This window comes from Ictidomys tridecemlineatus, chromosome 3, assembly GCF_052094955.1.
Source record: "Ictidomys tridecemlineatus isolate mIctTri1 chromosome 3, mIctTri1.hap1, whole genome shotgun sequence".
NCBI lineage: Eukaryota > Metazoa > Chordata > Mammalia > Rodentia > Sciuridae > Ictidomys > Ictidomys tridecemlineatus.
The window spans coordinates 60,078,102-60,097,464 of NC_135479.1; the positions used below are offsets into that span (position 1 = coordinate 60,078,102).

A 19,363-nucleotide genomic window follows, 5' to 3' on the forward strand; every position below is an offset into this window, starting at 1 on the left:
TTATCAGTCTCTGAGGACTTGGTGTGAATGAGTGCTCTGGAGTAAGATTTCTTGCTAGGCTGAATAAGTATCCCTCAAATATGTCCTAATTCCTGAAGCCTATAAATGTTATCTCATGTGGCAAAAGGGACTTTGCAAATGTAATTCAAGTTAAGGATTTTGCAATGGGGAGATGACCCTAGATTTGTTGGTGGGCCCAAATGTAATATCAGTGGTCCTTATAAGAAGGACATAGAAGATAATCAAAGTCAGAGGAGAAGACCATGTGTTAAGAGAAGCAGAAATTGGCATGATATGCTATGGAAGATGGGGTTGTAAGCCAACACATTAACTCTAGCTCAGTGAAACTGATTTTGGGAATTTTAACCTCCAGAATGGTAAAAAACAAAAATAAAACAACAACAACAACAACAACAAAACATTAGCATTGTTCTAAAAAATAATCTATTAAAATAAAAAAGTTTAATTTCCAGTTCTGATCATGACTTTTCCATGTAACCCAACCAGGAGAGACTCAAGTCTAATCATCTCTGATACTAGTTATGCAAAGTTCCTTGGGAAAATCACAGAACTGTATTAATAGAAGTTATTTCATCTTGGAATGTCTTGACTTCTTCATGTGTAAAATTGGTTGAGGTACAGATAAAACAAAGCCACATGAAAGCGTTTTAAAAATGTACAGCAGACAGTGCTAGAGTGTATTAACTCTAAATCTGTCACCATCAGATGGAGCTAGATTGTTATCAGAAGGAATTCTGACAATTCTGCATGTAATCCCAGCTACTTGGGAGGCTAAAGAGGATGGCAAGCTAGAGACCAGTCAGGGCAACTTAGTGAGACCCTGACTCAAAATTTCAAAAAGGGCTGAGGGAATAGTTCAGTGGTAGAGTGTTTGCTTAGCATGCATGAGCTCCTGGGTTTAATAGCCAATGAAAAGTCATTCATGGTGGTGCATGCTTCTAATCCTAGCAGCTCGGGAGGCTGATTCAGCAGGATCTCGAGTTCAAAGCCAGCCTCAGTGTTTATTGAGGCCCTAAGTAACTTAGCAAGACCCTGTCTCTAAACAAAATATATAAAAAAAGGCTGGGGATATTGCTCAGTGGTTAAGCACCCCTGGGTTCAATCCCTAGTACCCTAAAACAAATGAATAGAGAGAGGATTATGGGTATGGGGAGGAATGCTGGAGACCATTCCCTTGGCTAGGGGACTTGGGGCCATGTAGAATTCAGCACAACTGCTTTTATTTTTTTGGTGCTGGGGATCAAACCCAAGACCTCACGCATGTTAAGCACATGCTCTACTACTAAGCTACTTCTCCAGACCATGTTATTTTTGAAATTTTCCAAGGTATTTGTTTCTTTTTCATCCTATATCATCTTATACTCTCTCTCCTTCTTTATTTTTTTTAATTATTTTTTAGTTGTAGATGGACACAATGCCTTTATTTTGTTTATTTATTTTTATGTGGTACTGCGGATTGAACCCAGTGCTTCACATGGGCCAGGCAAGTGCTCTACCACCAAGCTTCAACCCCAGCCCTCCCTCCTCCTTTCTATTGCAAACTGGGATGAGCTGATTGTATTCATATCCCTGGACTTTTGTAGATTTTTACATGACAATGTTTAAAAAAATTTTTTTTTGGTTGTTGATAGGCCTGTGTTTTATTTATTTATATGTGGTGTTGAGAATTAAACCCAGTGCCTCCCACATTCCAGGCAAGTGGGCTACTGCTGAGCCCCAGCTCCAGCCCCACATTTGTAGTTCTTCACAGAACTCCATCCACTTTTCTTCTTTCCTAGTTTGCAGAAATTTTGGATCAAGGGAAATCTTACCGCCCTCCCTAAATAAAAAAGACATCAGTGGGATACCTCAGTTTGTTTCTTCCTCCTCCTCTTTCTTCTATTTATTTTATTTTATTTTTTTGCGGGGGGGGGGTTACCAGGGATTGAACTCAGGGTCACTCAACCACTGAGCCACATCCTCAGCCTTTTTTTTGTACTTCATTTAGAGACAGGATCTTGCTGAATTGCTTAGGGCCTCACTAAGTTGCTGAGGCTGGCTTTGAACTCTCGATCCTCCTGCCTCAGCCTCCTAGGCCAATGGGATAACAGGCATGTGCCACTGTGTCTGGCTACTTCTACTTCTTCTTTTTTTTCTTGTGGTGCTGGGAATTGAATCCAGGGCCTCATGTGTGTGGGGTGACCAGTACTCTACAACTGAGTAATACTCACAGCCCTAGGGCATGCTTTCTAAGATACTGGTTCTTTTTTTTTTTTTTTTTTTTTTTTTTTTTAAGAGAAAGTGAGAGAGAGAGGGGGACAGAGAGAGAGAATTTTAACATTTATTTATTTTTTTCTTAGCTCTCGGCGGACACAACATCTTTGTTTGTATGTGGTGCTGAGGATCGAACCCGGGCCGCAGGCACGCTAGGCGAGCGTGCTACCGCTTGAGCCACATCCCCAGCCCAAGATACTGGTTCTTAACCTGGGGATGGTTTTACCCATGGACATTGGCAATGTCTGGACATGTTTTTATTGTGACAGCTGAGGAGAGGGGTTGCTACCAGCATCTAAGGGGTAGAGGCCAGGGATGTAGCAAAACATCTACAATGCACAGGGCAGCCCCCACAATAGAGAACTATCCAGCCCCAAATGTCAATAATGCCATAGTTGAGACACCCTGCTCTAAAGGAGCAGGGAGTAAGTGGATTTAGTTTGCTGTTGTAATCCCAGTTCTCATCACAGTAAATGTCCCATAACAGGCATTTAACAGATATGTATTGAATTATGGGTTAAAGGAGAATTAGGTGCAGTATCTAGCCAGCCTGACACCCAGAAAAGACAACGACCAACCTCCTGAGCTGCCTTCTGTGGAGGGCAACTTTACATTTTCAAGAGCCCTAACCACAAAGAGCCACTCTTTGTGGTTCTCATGATATTCTTTCAGTGAGCAGAGCAGGCAGCTTGCAAGCATATGATAGACATGGGGCCAGATGGAACCAATTCCTGTCATCACACCATAGTGAGGGCTGCAGAGCCAGCTTTGCTTCAGACAAGGGTGCTTTTGGTCTTATTCTGGCATGGTTCAGGTGATAAATTCTCAGCGCTATGCTCTCCACTTCTACCTATGTTTCTTTACTGGTGCTTCACTGTTTATTGCTGTGCAGTTAGTACTTTTGGTTTGAATAGGGCTCCTGGAGATTCCCAAGATTTATGTATTCATCCGGGTACAGGACACTGCCCCTGAGAATTATCACCTGCCTAGTATTAACTAACCCCTCAGCCCTTGTCCTTCAGGGGCTGTGGGATTATGTAAAAGAGCACTTAACTGTGTCACTAGGAGCTGAACACAAACTCATACTTAGCTCCACTATGGCTGGGTATGGCCACACTGGCTGTTTTAGGATGCTCCTATACATCCATTGTGACAGTAAGTTCAGACCAAGGAAGTGCACTTTGATATCTTAAATTTTCTTATTAACAGCACAGGATATTGCACATAATTTATTAATTATTTTTGAGCTGTTTTAAAGTGATTTCCTTGTTGACTGCAATTAAATTAAGATTCTCCTGACAATAAACGCCCTTTACTGAATGAATGTGAACAGCAGCACACGTTCAGGAAAGACCTCCAGGCAGTGAGAGCTCTCTCTTGGGATTTATGCCAGTTTTTGGAGATTTAAAGATGGTCCTGGCCTTCATGGACTTTATAATCTAGTTTACAAGATATAAGTCTGCATCTTAAAGAATAAACAGCAAAATATGCCATATGTTCAGTGCAACCTGCAAATACTGTGGGAATCCCAAAGAGGATTGAATCCCAAAGAGGCTGAAGAAGTCAGGGAAGGCTTCTTGGAGAATGGATTCTGGATCACAAATCACTTTTCTGGGACTCAAATATAGGAAACTTTTCTGAAAGCAAGAAAGGAATGCCGAGATGTCTGTGCCTTCAAGATTCCCCAACCCCAAATACTCAGGACCCAGGTTAGCTGCAACATGTTCTGAAAAAGAAACTTTGCCCTTCAGCAAGGATAAACTATAATTACCAGTGTCCTGGATTAAAGTAAGGGCCAGATCAGGGAGGACCTTGAATTCCAAGTTGAACAAGATGAGAGTATATCCTGAAACCTGGAGTGACTGGGGGAGACCAGTACCTCTTATACACCGAGAGAGCAGAGGAGGGATAGTATTTGGGGATTTGTTCTGGGGAAGCCACTACCATGGGAAAATGGTGTGCCAAGGCTGAAGGACCAACCTGAAGATCAGCTCTGTCTACACATCTAGGTTATGGCCCTGTGAAGGTGGGGAACTGTGGATAAGAGGAACAAGGCCAGCCGCTGTCAGCACAACTGGGTATGTGACTCCTAATGCATGCATCTAACACTGCTTTCACGCTTATACCCTCTGGGGAGGGACAGTGGGATGTAGAGGCCTGAAAAATCATAAAAACCATTTTTTCCATTCAGGAAAAGAAAGAGTGGAAGAACAAGTTGGCGGGGTTAGGGATCTTGAGGCCTACTTATTTCTTAACCTTTAAGTGACTCAGAGTGAGCCAGTGAGATGGATATTTTGTCTATGTATATGGTTTCAGTTATATTTTTGTCATTAGAAAACAGTTTGGTCTAGCACAGTGGAGCAGGCCTCTAATTCTAGCAACGTGGAAAGTTGAGGCAGGAAGTTACCAGTCTCAGCAAAGCAGCAAGTCCCTCAGCAAGATCCTGTATCAAAATAAAAAAAAATGAAAAAAACTGGGGATGTAGCTCATTGGTAAAGTGCCCTGGGTTCAATGCCCAACACAAACAAAACAAAAACAGTCTCACTGGCCATGGTAGCACACACCTACAATCCAGCTATTTGAGGATGACAGGAGGATGGCAAGCTAGGGACCATCTCAGAAACCTGGTGAGACCTTGTCTCAAAATGAAAAATAAATAGGCCCTTGGGTTCAATTCCCAGGACCACAAAAAAAAAAAAAACAAAAAACAATCTGATTCATATACTAGTGAAAATCCTCATTTAAGAACAGTCTATGGGGCTGGGGTTGTGGCTCCGTGGCAGAGTGCTTGCCTAGCATGTGTGAAGCACTGGATCCGATTCTTAGCACTGCATATAAATAAATTTTAAAAATAAAGGTTTATTGACAACTAAAAAAGTATTAAAAAATAATAAAGGTCTAGTTTACAATGATGAATTCATCATTTATAAAAGCTTAATATATTTCTCTGCCAGCAGAACTCATTATTTATCTGTTCATTCATTCATTCATTGTACTGGGGATTGAACCTAGGAGTGCTTTACCACTGAGCTATATCTCCAGCACTTTTTATATTTTATTTTGAGACAGGGTCTTTTAAGTTGCTGAGAGGCTCCCATAAGTTTCAGAGGTTGGCCTTGAATTTGCAATCCTCCTGCCTTACTCTCCCAAATCACTGGGACTACAGGCCTGTGTCACCACACCCAGCAAGGAATCATCTTTTAAAGAATATTACCCAAAATTTAAATCAAATGAGAAGGGCTTTAAATGGTGGAATTTTAGATATTAACCCATGAAGTATTACTATTATTATTATTATTATTAGTAGTAGTAGTAGTAATAAAAACAAAACAAAAAATTTTACTGGCTTTACATGCCTGTAATCCCAACAACTCGGGAGGCTAAGTTAGGAGGATTACAAATTCAAAGCCAGCTTCCACAACTTAGCAAGACTCTGTCTTGAAATTAAAAAAATTAGAAAAAGGGCCGGGGATGTAGTTCAGTGGTATTGCACCCAGAGTTCAGTCCCCAGTGCTGCAAAAATACAAAAACAAAAATTCCTATCTTCATCACTTGCCTACACTGGTCAAGCTGTCTGGGCTTTGAAAACCTCCATTTCCTCAATGTTAAGTTAAAATTATAACATTTACCTTAAAAGTGAAAATGATATTCTAAATGTGAAACTGCTTGGCACAAGGTGAAATTCTTTATCAATGAGAGTCACAGTGAAGGCTCTTGGGACTCTAAGCTTTCAGGAGGTGAGGCAGAGGTAGGGGAGGGAAGACATCATCTGAAAAAACTTCTGCCTCTATCAAAACATTGATCATTCAGCTGTTTGGTTTCACAAAAGATCTATAAGAATTAAAAGGTGTGTTTGTTCCTTGCAGGTTTAGAAGAGAGCACTGGAAATTTTTTTTTTTTTTTTTTAAATGGAGCGGCCTTGGAGCAAAACTGGAAGTAGGAAGGCAGTCACAGGACAAGTTGCAGAAACCAACTGTTGAGACAGGACAGGAATCCCAGGCTTTTCACTAGGGATGTGAACACTTACCAGGTTGATGTCATTGACCTCTACATGCTGGAGGAGAATGTTGGCCACATGCTCTGTGTCCCACTGCACTCCTGGATCATCTGGGAAATCACTGTAAGTGAGAAGCACACAATTTGAACATTTATTCAAGAGCAACCTTCTCCCTAAGATCCCGTAGATATATGTCTGGTTTTGTGACACGAATTACATTGGAAGTTGGGGGGATTCCCTACCCTCGAGTTACTGAGATTTCAGCTAAAGAGATTAATCTTTACACGTAAAATAATTTTACATGTGAAACAACGGATAATTCCATATAGTATACTTTCAGAGCTTTGTGCTTGTTGCTGAGGGGAAGTAACAGCATCAATGTGTCAAGGCTCTGTCCATAAATTGGGGAGACAGATGTGCTAACAGTGAACTTGAACAAAGACAGTATTATGCACTTTCTAAGACTAACAGTAAAAGGTTGGGGCACAGGGCTGGGATTGGGGCTCAGTGGTGGAGCGCTCGCCTAGCGTGTGTGGGCCCTGGGTTCAATCCTCAGTACCACATATAAATAAATAAAATAAAGGCATTGTGTTCAATTACACCTAAGAAAAATAATAATAACAAAAAGGCTGGGGTACAGTGGTGCATGCCTATAATCCAACCTGTTGGGAGGCTGAGACATGAGGATTGTCTGGGCAACATAGTGAGACCCATCTCAAAATTAAAAATAAATAAATAAACAAATTAACCATGCCACGCCCCCTTTTTAAAGGTTTGAACCAGGAGCATTCTACCACTCACTAAGCTACAATACTAGTCTTTTTTATGTTTTATTTTTAAAACAGAGTCTCCCTAAATTGCTTGGGCTGCCCTTGAACCTGTGCTCCTCCCAAATTACAGGTATTACAGATATGTACCACCACACCCAGTCATAACCATCTGCTTTGATTAAAAAGTACAAAGATACTTCATTTAACTTCATAAACATCTTTGAAGGGAGCTTTTACAGAGGAAGTTGAATAGCCTGCTTGTGAGGCAGTTAAGAATTGGACGTGAACTCTGGTTTTCTGACTGCCAAGAAGTCTTAGCACTAGGAACCAGTTATATTCTCCCTCCACCAGGAATGGGGCCCACTATGTCATAGAAGCAGAGGTCTGTGTCAGAGTAATCTACAATTTATCATAGCCTCCACCAGGTCAAACTTATCTTCTCCTACCTGCTGAAATACTTTCTGCCCCAATTTTTGTACATGAATCTATGAAATTACCCGATATGAGACCAATGATTCAACAGGACCCCTTTTGCATTATTCACAATCTTAAAAATAGATTCCCATCTCTCAGTTCAGGTAGGAGTAATACCCATAATGCCACTGAGAACTCAAGAACTCTTTTTGCTCCCTATCTGGCAGGCTGCTATAACCTCCTCAGGGACTAGAGCCATTATTTGACCCCCTTAGGACCTTGGGCAAACCTGGAGCTTTTTCATCAGGAAAATGACATTAAATAGTATCATTTCCTTTGTTTCACTGGCTACCTTATCAACCCCTCACAGTACTTTCTATAGAGGAAAGTTTTATATAAAGTCTTGTCCTGTCAGCCAATCCATGTAGTTCTCAGGATGCTCATGCAGTGAGAAGGGCAGACTTCAGCAAGTAGGGGAAGGGTCAAGAAGAAAGTAGGAACAGTATTAAATCCAGCCTTGTTCTCTGGAAATGGAACTGGATATGGAATATAAAATATGACTAGCTGAGCTCAGACTGTGAAGGATAAGTGGAGATATAGGAACCACAGAAAGTACTCTGAAGTGATAAGAGCTACACACATGGCTCTTGGCTGGGAGAGCCAGATAAATGTATCAAAACATCATTTTAGAGACTGAATATGTGAGTAATAGTCTCATGGAACTTTAGCACACAAGATGGAGGAGCAGTCTAAGAAAAAGGGCAGGAGAGTGTTGACTACGCCTACTAATTCTGGGTTCTGAAATGCTAAAAAATGAATCCAGAGTGGGAAGCTCATGCTGAGTGAGGTGCCCTGGAGCAGGGTACACCTCCACACCTTTCTTCCCCTGACATGCTGAGGAAGCCAATTATTGGGGGGACTCTGGACTGCCAATGTCTGCTCTGTGAGGTGACACATCTGATATGGCAGCACTGTTATGTCCAAGCACCTCTTGTCAGGCATTCAAGTTTTCCCCCCTATTTTGATCCACTTTGCTTCTCTAGGTGAGAGCGCAAAGGAGATAACACAGATGAAGAACACTTAAAACTGAAGGAGCTATGCAAGTGTAAAAATAGTGGCATTACTGCTAGAATAGATTAATTTAAGCCCTTAGAAAAAAGAAAGAACTCCTCTGTCTTCCTTGCTCTGAAGTCTTCTGCAGAGCATTTTAGGTGAGGTATCAAAAAACCACTATAGTTAAAGCAGGAAATTCTAAAAATTCTTTTTCTTCTTCATTTATTGTTGTTGTTGTTCTAGGGATTGAACCTTATGTATGTGAAGCAAGCATTCCACCAACTGAGCTATATCCCCATACCACTAGGAAATCATAAGAACTCTTATTATTTAAAAAAATGTTTTTAGTTATAGATGGACACAATATCTTTATTTATTTTTATGTGGTGCTGAGGATTGAACCCAGTGTCTTACATGTGTGACACAGGCACTCTACCACTGAGCTATAGTCCCAGCCCCAAGAATTCTTATTTACATGTGTTTCCATCTGTTTGAATCTCTATTTTGTAGTTATTTTAGAAAATATCTTTTATGAACAGTTTTTCAACAGGTATGCAATTTAAACTAAAAAACCCACAAATATGGAGGTGTAAACTCAAATTGTGTTTTCTATTGTTGGGAAGCGTGATAAAAAAAAGTTTGGAGATCACTGGTCTAATCTACTCACTGTTCATTTTATTTAATTTCTTTTCTGGGTATTTTATTACTTATTTTTTTTTATTACTTAATTCTCTTCTTGCTATTTGGCTCAGGCTGGTCTCAAACTCCTGGGCTAATGTGATCTTCCTCCTCCTGCCTTAGCTCCTGAGTAGCTGGAAGTACAGGTGCATACCATCATGCCCAGCTACTTTTCTGGTATATTTTTAAAAACAATTTTATTGTGGTATGATTTAATATAAAACCTACCTGTTTTAAGTGTACAATTTAGTGACTTTTAGTAACTGTTCAGAATGTCCACATTTTATTTTACTAGTGCTTTTGCATCTATTTAATTCTTTTTTTTTTTTTTTTTGGTACTGGGAAGTGAATCCAGAGGCATTTGACCACTGAGCCATCACCCCCTGCCCTTTTTCATATTTTTATTTAGAGACAGGGTCTCATAGAGTTACATAGGGCCTTACTAAGTTTCTGAGGCTGGCATTGAACTTGTGGTTCTCCTGCCTCAGCCTCCTGAGCTGCTGGGATTATAGGCATGCACCACCATGCCCAGCTATTTAATTCTTGACTCTAACCTATCATAAGTTCACTGATAAATATATGTGACATTAGAAATTTATAATTAAGATCAAGTCAGGAAAATGAAAACCAGAAAGTATGCAGAAGGAAACATTTTTTTTTGTGTGTGTGGTACTGGAGATTAAACTCAGGGGTGCCATACCACTGAGCTATATATATCCCCAGTCCTTTATTTTTTTTAAATTTTGAGACAGGGTCTTGCTAAATTGCTGAGGCTGGCCTCAAACTTGTGATCCTTCCATTCAGCTTCCTGAGTCACTAGGATTACAGGTATTTACTACCATGCCTGTCTAGAAGGAATTTATAATACAGAAAATTTTTTACTCACTTGATGGGAAGAGATAAGAGGCCCAAAAGGGAACAATGAAACAATCCAGAGATTGGCAAAGAAGGATGCCACTGTCACCTTGATGATGGACACCAGTCATGAAACAGGGTGATGGAGGGGGAACTAGGTTGGTAGGAGCTAGTCAGGGAACATTGAGCCACCGATGGAGCTGTCTCTGGGATGGAAGGAGGGGGAAATACCCTTTTTTTTTTCCTCCTCTATCTTTCAGTCTTCTGTTATCACCATCTATTGGTTTAACTTATCCAGAAGTCACTTAACAAGGGAAACTACAGCTTCCACTGATGCAGAGCAAAGGGATAAGGTTTCAATAATGTCATGCTTCCAACAGATGAGATGCTTGGGAGATTTTTACTTTTGTTTCTTAATCTTGGCCTTAATCTTTCAAAGGATAGCAGCAGTCTGTCCACCTGCTTCTCACTATCTAAAAAGTTAAGTTTATATATTACAGAAAGAAAAGTTTGATTTTGAATGCTAAAAAGGGCCATGTGGGTATCCCTCACTCATTTTACCCCTGATTACTATAGAATGCTGGCATTTTTAGACATAAAAGGAGCTTGAGATATTTTTAAATTGCCCAAGAATTATTTGAATATTTTCCATTATATCAGGAATATACCAATAGATATATTTTAAAACAAATTATACAGATGAAGTTTTCCTTGACGTCCTATATTAACACAAACACAAATCTGCTGTAATAAATGAGGTTAGAAATAATTATTCTCATGTTTTAGAGTAATTCTTCAAACCATGTTTTTAATCAGTACCAATAGTAATTGGAAATATGTATTTTATGGAAATAAAAAATATATATTTTATGGAAATAAAATACATATAGAAAAACTGATGGAGACAGAGATTTTTTTGTTGTTGTTTATTTATTTTTATAATTTTTTTTTTATAAATAAGCAACAAAAAAGTGGTGCTCAGGATCAAACCCAATGCCTCACAGGTGCGAGGCAAGCACTCTGCCACTGATCCACAACCCCAGCTCCATAAAGTTAAGTTTGTAGCCAGGTTTTGTCTAAGAAAAGTCGAGGATGATAATTCCAAAGGACTGAGTGGGACAAGGGGCATCAGATACTGCAGGACAAAGCTAACTAGGGATCACATCAGGAAGTTGATGAGTCCTCTTTACTGGATGTACTGCTGTCCTTTCAGAATTCCAGTTGATAAAATTCGTTTTGCCCAGCCCTCTCAGCTCAGAAATAACAAAACACAAGCCCTGAACGGTCATACTTTGCACCCAGACCTTCTGATCGAGAAGAGACCTATGTTCTTTCCACTTCATGACTTTGCATCTCAAATCAATCAGGTTATGTTTCTGGATGAAAGCCAGCAAAGAACTGAGAATGAGAGGCAAACCTTCAAGGCTGTTTTCAAAGGAAGTCTGAGGACTATTTAAAATTATTTAAAAGGCCTATTAAAGATTGTTTAGGCTGTGGATGTATTTTAGTGGTAGAGCACTTGCCCTGGATTCAGTCCTCAACATGACCCCCTCCAGGAACAAACACTACAAAAAAAAGTTTAAATAAAATAGGCAATTTATAAAGGAAGAAATGCAAACTGCCAAAATATAGTAAGTTCTTTCTGATTCTTACAAAGAATCAAATAGATGCATGACTAAAGCAAGATGCATATGTGGAAAGGAACACAGGGAAGAGGTACTGTCATATACTGCTGGTGAGAGTTTAAGTTGCTAAGAAGACAATTTGCCTATACATGATTATGTTTGCCCTTTGACTCTGCCCTTCTAGAAATGTATCGCAAGGAAATAGAGAAGTTTAAAGGCCAAAGTCACAGCAGGCAGAAATAATGTGTTCACTGCAATTACAGAGGAAAGAGGTCAGCAGTTCTGTGTTTTACCACCAGGGAGCAATTTCTCTAACTTCCTGAATTGTGGCTTATAAAAAATATTAATGATAACACATAGTTTTTTAGGCATGTTCAGAATAAAAGGAAAGAAAGCATAGATGCACCCAAGGTATGAAATGTTAACATACAATAAAAAAACCCTACCCCCTCCCAAGTCCCTAAACTTTAATTTTGCTGACTTCTCAGAAAGAATGAGGCTCACAGGAAAAAGAAACAGAACTACATTTAAAGAAGATAAATTCTGAAAACAAAATAAGTCTGTGAGAGAACTTCTACATAAAGGGCTCTGGATGTATTCAAGTCTCCAGATATCCTAGTCTTGGTTTCCAGAAAGCAGAGCCTAAAACAAAGGCTTAAGCTCAGTGTACCCTTTGCAGGGGAATGTGAGCCCCAGAAGCAGAGATGAGTTACAGGGGGAGAGAAGCACTAGAGGAGGCAATTATTGACACAGCCCCATTTCTGAGCACTGGCCATACAATTTTACAGAAGTGTCTAGAAAGTTTTATGAAAATCATCTCAGACCTATTCACCTGTCCAGGGGGATAAAGAAGAAGTATTTCTCTCCATAGAGTGTTTACTTTCCAAAAGTTCAGGATTGAGTACACTTGGGCACCTGAGAAATGGCAGAGAAACCCTAGGGGAGGAAAGCAAGAGGGGCAGAGTGAGCTGCCAAACTGAACCAACTAGAGGTTGGTTGGCTAAATAACCCTGGAGAGGAGTCATCTAGAAGGAAGGTTGCCAGGGACCCAAGACACTAGGGCAGGGCTATGAGAGGACAAAATCTGCTCATTTAATGGGATTCAGACTAAGCACACACTATGTAACAAATATGGGGCTAAGTTTAGAGACTAAGACAGTTACAAGTCATAGGCCCTTCCTCAGGAAGCTTTGGGTCTGGTGGGGAGAGGTTTGGGATCCTGTAGGATGAGAAGGAATTTGCCAGGAAAAGGAGAGGGGGACAGGGAGGAGGTCACGAATTTAAGGTGGGGGTGGCAGCATGACTGGTTGGTGCCACAACCATATGCCAGTGTTTCTGAAACACATCAAGTACCTCATGGTGAAGATGGCTCTTTATTTGGCTATGAAGGCCTCTGAGGAGAAAAAGGTTGATATTTCGGAAGCCACCAAACATGGCAGGGGAAGCCAACTCTTACGATTCTTTTGATTTGATACCCACAAGCATGAAAAGCCCTTCTTGAGGGTACATTTAGCAAACATAGTGTTAATACTGTTAGAAAATGACCCAAACTCCCAGCCCCACCCTAGACCTCAATGTTCAGTAAACAGGACAGCCTCTCAGCCTGTGGGAGTTCATAAAAATAACGTTTGTTTTCCTACTGGCAGAATATCCTCAAACTCTGACCTTTTCTACACATTCTGACTCACTCTGGCTGGCACTCTTTAGAGCAGGGTCAGAAGAGTCATGGAAACACTACGGGAGAACTTTCTGTGGGGAGATCAGTCCCTTTAGACACCAAGTGAGAAAAGGCTCCTACCTTCCCCTCTTGAGCCAAGAAAGCCCATGGCCCAGAACTTTCCCCCCAGAGTCCTGCATACAGAGGCAGATGACATGGTCTCTGTGGCTGGAACTCCACCAGGGTTGGGTAATAGCTTATCTCTTTTAAAACCGAGTCCCACTTTTGCACACTGCACTCTGAACTTTAATACAGACGGAGGCAGCTCACGTGTCCTTATTTGGTCTTGTGGCTTATACAGCCCAGGCTGGAAGGCCGAGCTGCCCTTCCTCCACCACCTCTGGCACATTTCTAAACTCTATTACTTCCTTTGTCATCCAGAGCAGACAAAGGTCAGTTGGGTTCAATGAAACTCTAATGCAGGCCCAGAACATGAAAGCCTACCTGGGGCCTGACAGGCATGAGGGCAGGGAGAAGAGACCACAGGCTGCACTGCTCACTGTTCCATAAATATCTGGAATCAGAATGGAAGGAAAATAGGTTTCATTTAAAGCCAGCCCCTCAGCTTGCTCAAACTTCATAAAATTCATTTTTCCCAACTTTTGTCTATTTCTATGTGGGTGGGAGGCTGCTGAATCCAGCCAGCTAGGATCTAGGTAGGGTCTCTGGTCTTGGCTGCTAGTAACAGGACCACTCTGGGAGGCAGCAACTGTTTACTGGCCTTGAGGCCATGCTAGAATATAGCTGCTGGAACACAATTCCTGGGGCATACTGAAACTCAGGGAATGCAAAGGAATTGGATCTAGGCTGAAAAAAAGTTGGAGATTGACATTTTAAAAGAGGGGCCAGCTGGCACCCAAACAGGCTGGTAGACCAATGGTACAGAATAGAGGACACAGAGACCAACCTACAAAATTATAACTACCTTCTATTAGACAAAGGTGCTAAAAGCATGCAATGGAGAAAGAATAGCATATTCAACAAATGGTGCTAGGAAAACTGGAAATCCATATGCAACAAAATGAAATTAAATCCCCTTCTCTCACCATGCACAAAAGTCAACTCAAAATGGATCAAAGATCTAGGAATCAAACCAGAGACTCTGTGTCTAATAGAAGAAAAAGTTGGCCCTAATCTCCATCACGTGGGGTCAGCCCCAAATTCCTTAATAAGACACCTACAGCACAAGAGTTAAAACCAAGAATCAACACATGGGATGAATTCAAACTAAAAAGTTTTTTCTCAGCAAGAGAAATAATATGTGAGGTGAATAGGGAGCCTACATCCTGGGAACAAATTTTTACCCCTAACACATCAGATAGAGCTCTAATCTCTAGGGTATACAAAGAATTCAAAAAGTTAAATAACAAAAAAACAAATAAACCAGTCAACAAATGGGCCAAGGACCTGAACAGACACTTCTCAGAAGAGGATATACAATCAATCAACAAATACACGAAAAAATGCTCACCATCTTTAGCAATCAGAGAAATGCAAATTAAAACTACTCTAAGATACCATCTCACTCCAGTAAGAATGGCAGCCATTATGAAGTCAAACAACAAGTGCTGGCGAGGATGAGGCGGGTGGAAGGTACACTTATACATTGCTGGTGGGACTGCAAATTGGTGCAGCCAATTTGGAAGGCAGTATGGAGATTCCTTGGAAAGCTGGGAATGGAACTACCATTTGACCCAGCTATTCCTCTTCTCAGGTTATACCCCAAAGACTTAAAAACTGCATATTACAGGACACAGCCACAATGTTTATAGCAGCACAATTCACAATAGCTAGACTGTGGAACCAACCTAGATGCCCTTCAATGGATGAATGGATAAAAAAAATGTGGCATATATACACAAATGGAATATTATTCAGCACTAAAAAATAACAAGATCATGGCATTTGCAGGGAAATGGATGGCATTAGAGCAGATTATGCTAAGTGAAGTTAGCCAATCCCTAAAAAACAAATGCCGAATGTCTTCTCTGATATAAGGGGGGGTGACTCAAAATGGGGTAGGGAGGAAGAGCATGAGAAGAAGATTACCACTAGATAGGGAAGAGAGGTGGGAGGGAAAGGGAGGAGAAGGGGAATTGCATGGAAGATGGAAGGAGAACCTCATCATTATACAGAATATATGTATGATGATGTGAGGAAAAAGGAAAAAAAAGAAGGGAGTCACATTAGATTGGGTAGAGAGAAGTGATGAGAGGGGAGGGGAGGGGAAGTGGGGGAAGGAAGGGCAGCAGAATAAAATAGACTTTATTATTGCTGTATATATATATGTGACTGCATGACCAATGTGATTCTGCAACCTGTACTCTTAGAAAAATGAGAAATTATACCCCATCTGATTCAAAAGTATGATATGTCAAGATCATTGTACTGTCATGTGTATCTAATTAAAACAAAACAAAAGATTGAAAAAAAAGAAGAGGGGTCAGCAACTTTGAGGATTTCTCTGTGTCACCAAGGGCTAGCCTAAGACAGAGAGAAACAGGGGTGGGGGTTGGGGTAAAGAAATGGCAGAAGGGAGGGCTGGGGATGTGGCTCAAGCAGTAGCGCGCTCGCCTGGCATGCGTGAAGCCCGGGTTCGATCCTCAACACCACATACCAACAAAGATGTTGTGTCCGCCGAGAACTAAAAAATAAATATTAAAAAAATTCTCTCTCTCTCTCTCTCTCCTCTCTCCTCTCACTCTCTCTTTAAAAAAAAAAAAAAAAAAAAAAAGAAATGGTAGAAGGGAGAAGATGATCCGAGAAAAACAAAGAGGAATGAAAAAAGATTGATATAAAAATAAATCCACTTTTAGCCTGGTACAATGTCACATCCCGTAACCTCAGTGGCTCAGGAGGCTGAGGTAGGAGGATCACAAATTCAAAGCCAGCCTCAGCAAAAGTGAGACTCTATCTCTAAATAAAGTACAAAATAGGGCTGGGATGTGGCCCTTTGGTCAAGTGCCCCTAAATTCAATCCACGGTACTCTTCCTCCCACAAAATCCACTTTTACAAAGTCTGCTCTGATAAGGGCCTCATGATCAAGCAGTTTTGGAACCTCAACATTAACCAAATGTCCCAAGAGACCCTGGTCCACGTAAGACTTCAAGTCCCCAAACCAAATCATAAGATAGATTTTTCCTTTCTCACAGGATACAAGAGATTAGCAAATCAGCAAATCATGAATATTAGGTACCGTATCAAAATCAGTTACCTGTGCACATCTTTCTTAGAAAGTTGCACTTCAAATCACTACAACAAAGCTCGTGAATTTTTATGAGAAATGTTTCTTCAAAAACTGCCAATTTGGGGCTGAAATTGTGGCTCACCTAGCACGTGCAAAGTGCTGGGTTCGATCATCAGCACCACATAAAAATGAATAAATGAAATGGAGGCATTGTGTCCAACTACAACTAAAAAAATTAATTAATTAAAAAACAAAAACAAAAAAACCCTGCCAATTTGTTAGGAATGGTGGTACATGTCTGTACTCCCAGCAATTCACAAGGATAAGCAGGAAGATTGCACATTCCATACAAGCTTCAGCAAATCAGCAAGACCCTGTCTCAAATGTAAAATAAAAAAGCCTGGGAATGTGGCTCATTGGCAGGTTTCCTGGGTTTAATCCTCAGTACCAAAAAAAAAAAAAAAAAAAAAAAAAAAAGAAAAAGAAAAAGAAAAAAAAACTGTTGAATGTGTCTGTTTTTTAAAAACAGAAAAAAATCTATTCAATGAATCTACTTCAAAGAGGTTCAGAGTTTTGTTTGCCCTGATGTGCCTCAATTGGGTGGTTTAAGAGGCAGATGCCTATATCTGAACCTGTTTTCCTCTCTCCCCTCATTTCCCACGGAGACTGGTGGTAGCAATGGGTTTCCAAGTATTCTTGGACATAAGAAACAGGGAAAAAGATCTTCAGAGGAAAAGACCGTGTCATACTTTTTTTTTTTCCTCATGGTAAAGACTGCTTTATTGGTGGCAGTACAAGTCAATAAATATTGATCCCAAAAGAAGAGTTCAGTTATTTATCTGATTACGGGTTCATAGAGAGTTGCATGATATTGGACCAAATGATTTCTGAGATGACTAAAGTCAGTTCTGCTCTCTGGAAAACAAAACTATGGCCAACACGGCAAATGCTGTTCTACCAACTGTAAAAATCATGGTGGTTCTATACAGGAGCTGGGGTTGTGGCTCAGAGGTAGAGCATTTGCCCAGCATGCAAGAGGCACTGGGTTCAATCCTCAGCACATAAAAATAAAATAAAGGTATTGTATGCACCTAAACTAAAAAATAAATGTTTAAAAAAATTAAAAAGAAAAAGAAGCAATAAATGTTTGGAAAAAAAAAAAGTGCCTATGTGAAGCAGTGCTGATAGTCCTCTGGGCAATCTGAGGAAGACCCAGCAGGTTCCACAGAATCTTGGCCCAGTTACTGCCACCAATCTCTGTCATATTAGTTTGAATAGAGAAGAAAGGGGCAGGAGCTTAACCTTTGATTCATCTCTAAATCTTGTATTGCCTAAAATTTCTGCCTCATTCTTTAGGCACTAGACATTCTGGTTGCTAAGCACTCACTGGAAGAATGAGAGAACTACAGTGAAGCTTTAAGTAGAAATGATGCTTTAATATGCTGTGAAGGTTCAGAGAAGGAAGATAAAAAAGGTTCTACAGTATGGATAACTGTTTCACAGGGGTATAGCTCAGTGGTAAAGCACTTGCCTAGCATGAGTAAGGGTTGATACCCAGCACTACAAAACAAACAAACAAACAAAAAACCTTGCATCCTTTTTTTTTTTTAAAATCACAATTTATTTTTTTTAAGAGAGAGAGAGAGAGAGAGAGAGAGAGAGAGAGAGAGAGAGAGAGAGAGAGAGAGAGAGAATTTTTTTAAATTTATTTTTTAGTTTTCGGCAGACATAACATCTTTGTATGTGGTGCTGGGGATTGAACCCGGGCCGCACACATGCCAGGCGAGCGCGCTACCACTTGAGCCACATCCCCAGCCCCCCTTGCGTCCTTTTTAAAGTCAAATGCTGTCACTATCTAGTGATTATTTGGTAAAACAATCTGAAGAGCCATTATAGGTAAATAAGCAATTTGGTTGACTTTCTTATACTCCTTTTTTGGTTGTTTGGTTTGTTTTCCCTTGGATTTCACTATTTTAAGGCTTTTCTAATTCTTTTGCCCATGTGCATCCCAAAGCTATCTTTGGCAGCTCTTAGTTCCAGAGAACTCATCTGAAGATAACCAAAATTAAAACAGCACATTCAAAATTCTCATAAAAAAAAAAAAATGGGACCACAGGCTGGGCATGATGGTGCATGCCTGTTATATCAGCAGCTTGGGAGGTGGTGGCAGGAGGATAGCAAGTTCAAAGCCAGCCTCAGCAATTTAGCAAGGCACTAAGCAACTCAGTGAGACCCAGTCTCTAAGTAAAATACAAAATAGGGCTGTGGATGTGGCTCAGTGGTTGAGTGCCCTAGCACCCAAACAAAACAAAACACAATAAAAAAAGTGGGGCCACAGAGAAACTACCCAAGCATTGTATCAAGTATGCAAGAACTCTAGCTTGAAAAGCTCTTGAGTAGAAACAGGGGAGGATAGACAGGTTCAATGACAAGACAACAAAGACAGTGTGGAAAAGATGGAAGTCACGAGAGAGATTAAAGGAGGGAGCAGAGCAGTCAAGAGAATCAAAGCTGCTAACAGGTTGAGGAAGATGAGTATTAAGAAAAGGTTACTGGATCTTCCCCTTGAGGAACACTGTGAAGCAGTGTTAGCAGAATGGGGGTTGGCAGAAGCTAAATTATGAGGATGGGTCAATGAGTGGTGAGAAGCCAAGCAGTGCTTTAAATAAGTTTGAGAATGTTAAGAAAAGAAGAAACAGAATGAAAGCCAACACAATAGCAGTCTAGGAAAGGCGGCAGTCTGGGGAGGGAGTTTCTATAATCTTGGGGATGTTTGAAGATGGAAGCAAAGA

At 40.5% G+C, this 19,363-nt stretch overlaps 1 protein-coding gene across 34 annotated transcripts in view; it reads right to left on the bottom strand.

Moving 5' to 3' along the window:
• The window catches only part of Pigl (phosphatidylinositol glycan anchor biosynthesis class L), a 91,712-nt gene that overhangs the window by 15,774 nt on the left and 56,575 nt on the right, over positions 1-19,363 (bottom strand). For 17 of the 34 annotated variants that reach the window (XR_005726566.2, XR_005726565.2, XR_005726560.2 and 14 more), the window contains one exon: positions 6,302-6,392. Coding sequence is in view for 24 of the 34 variants with exons in the window: in XM_040269601.2 (XP_040125535.2) it covers positions 6,302-6,392 (91 nt within the window). In the remaining 10 variants the exon portion in view is untranslated. Of the gene's footprint in view, positions 1-4,681; positions 4,718-6,301; positions 6,393-13,827; positions 13,898-19,363 lie in introns of all 34 variants that reach the window. The other 17 variants (XR_005726567.2, XM_040269598.2, XM_040269596.2 and 14 more) reach the window with 3 other exon arrangements.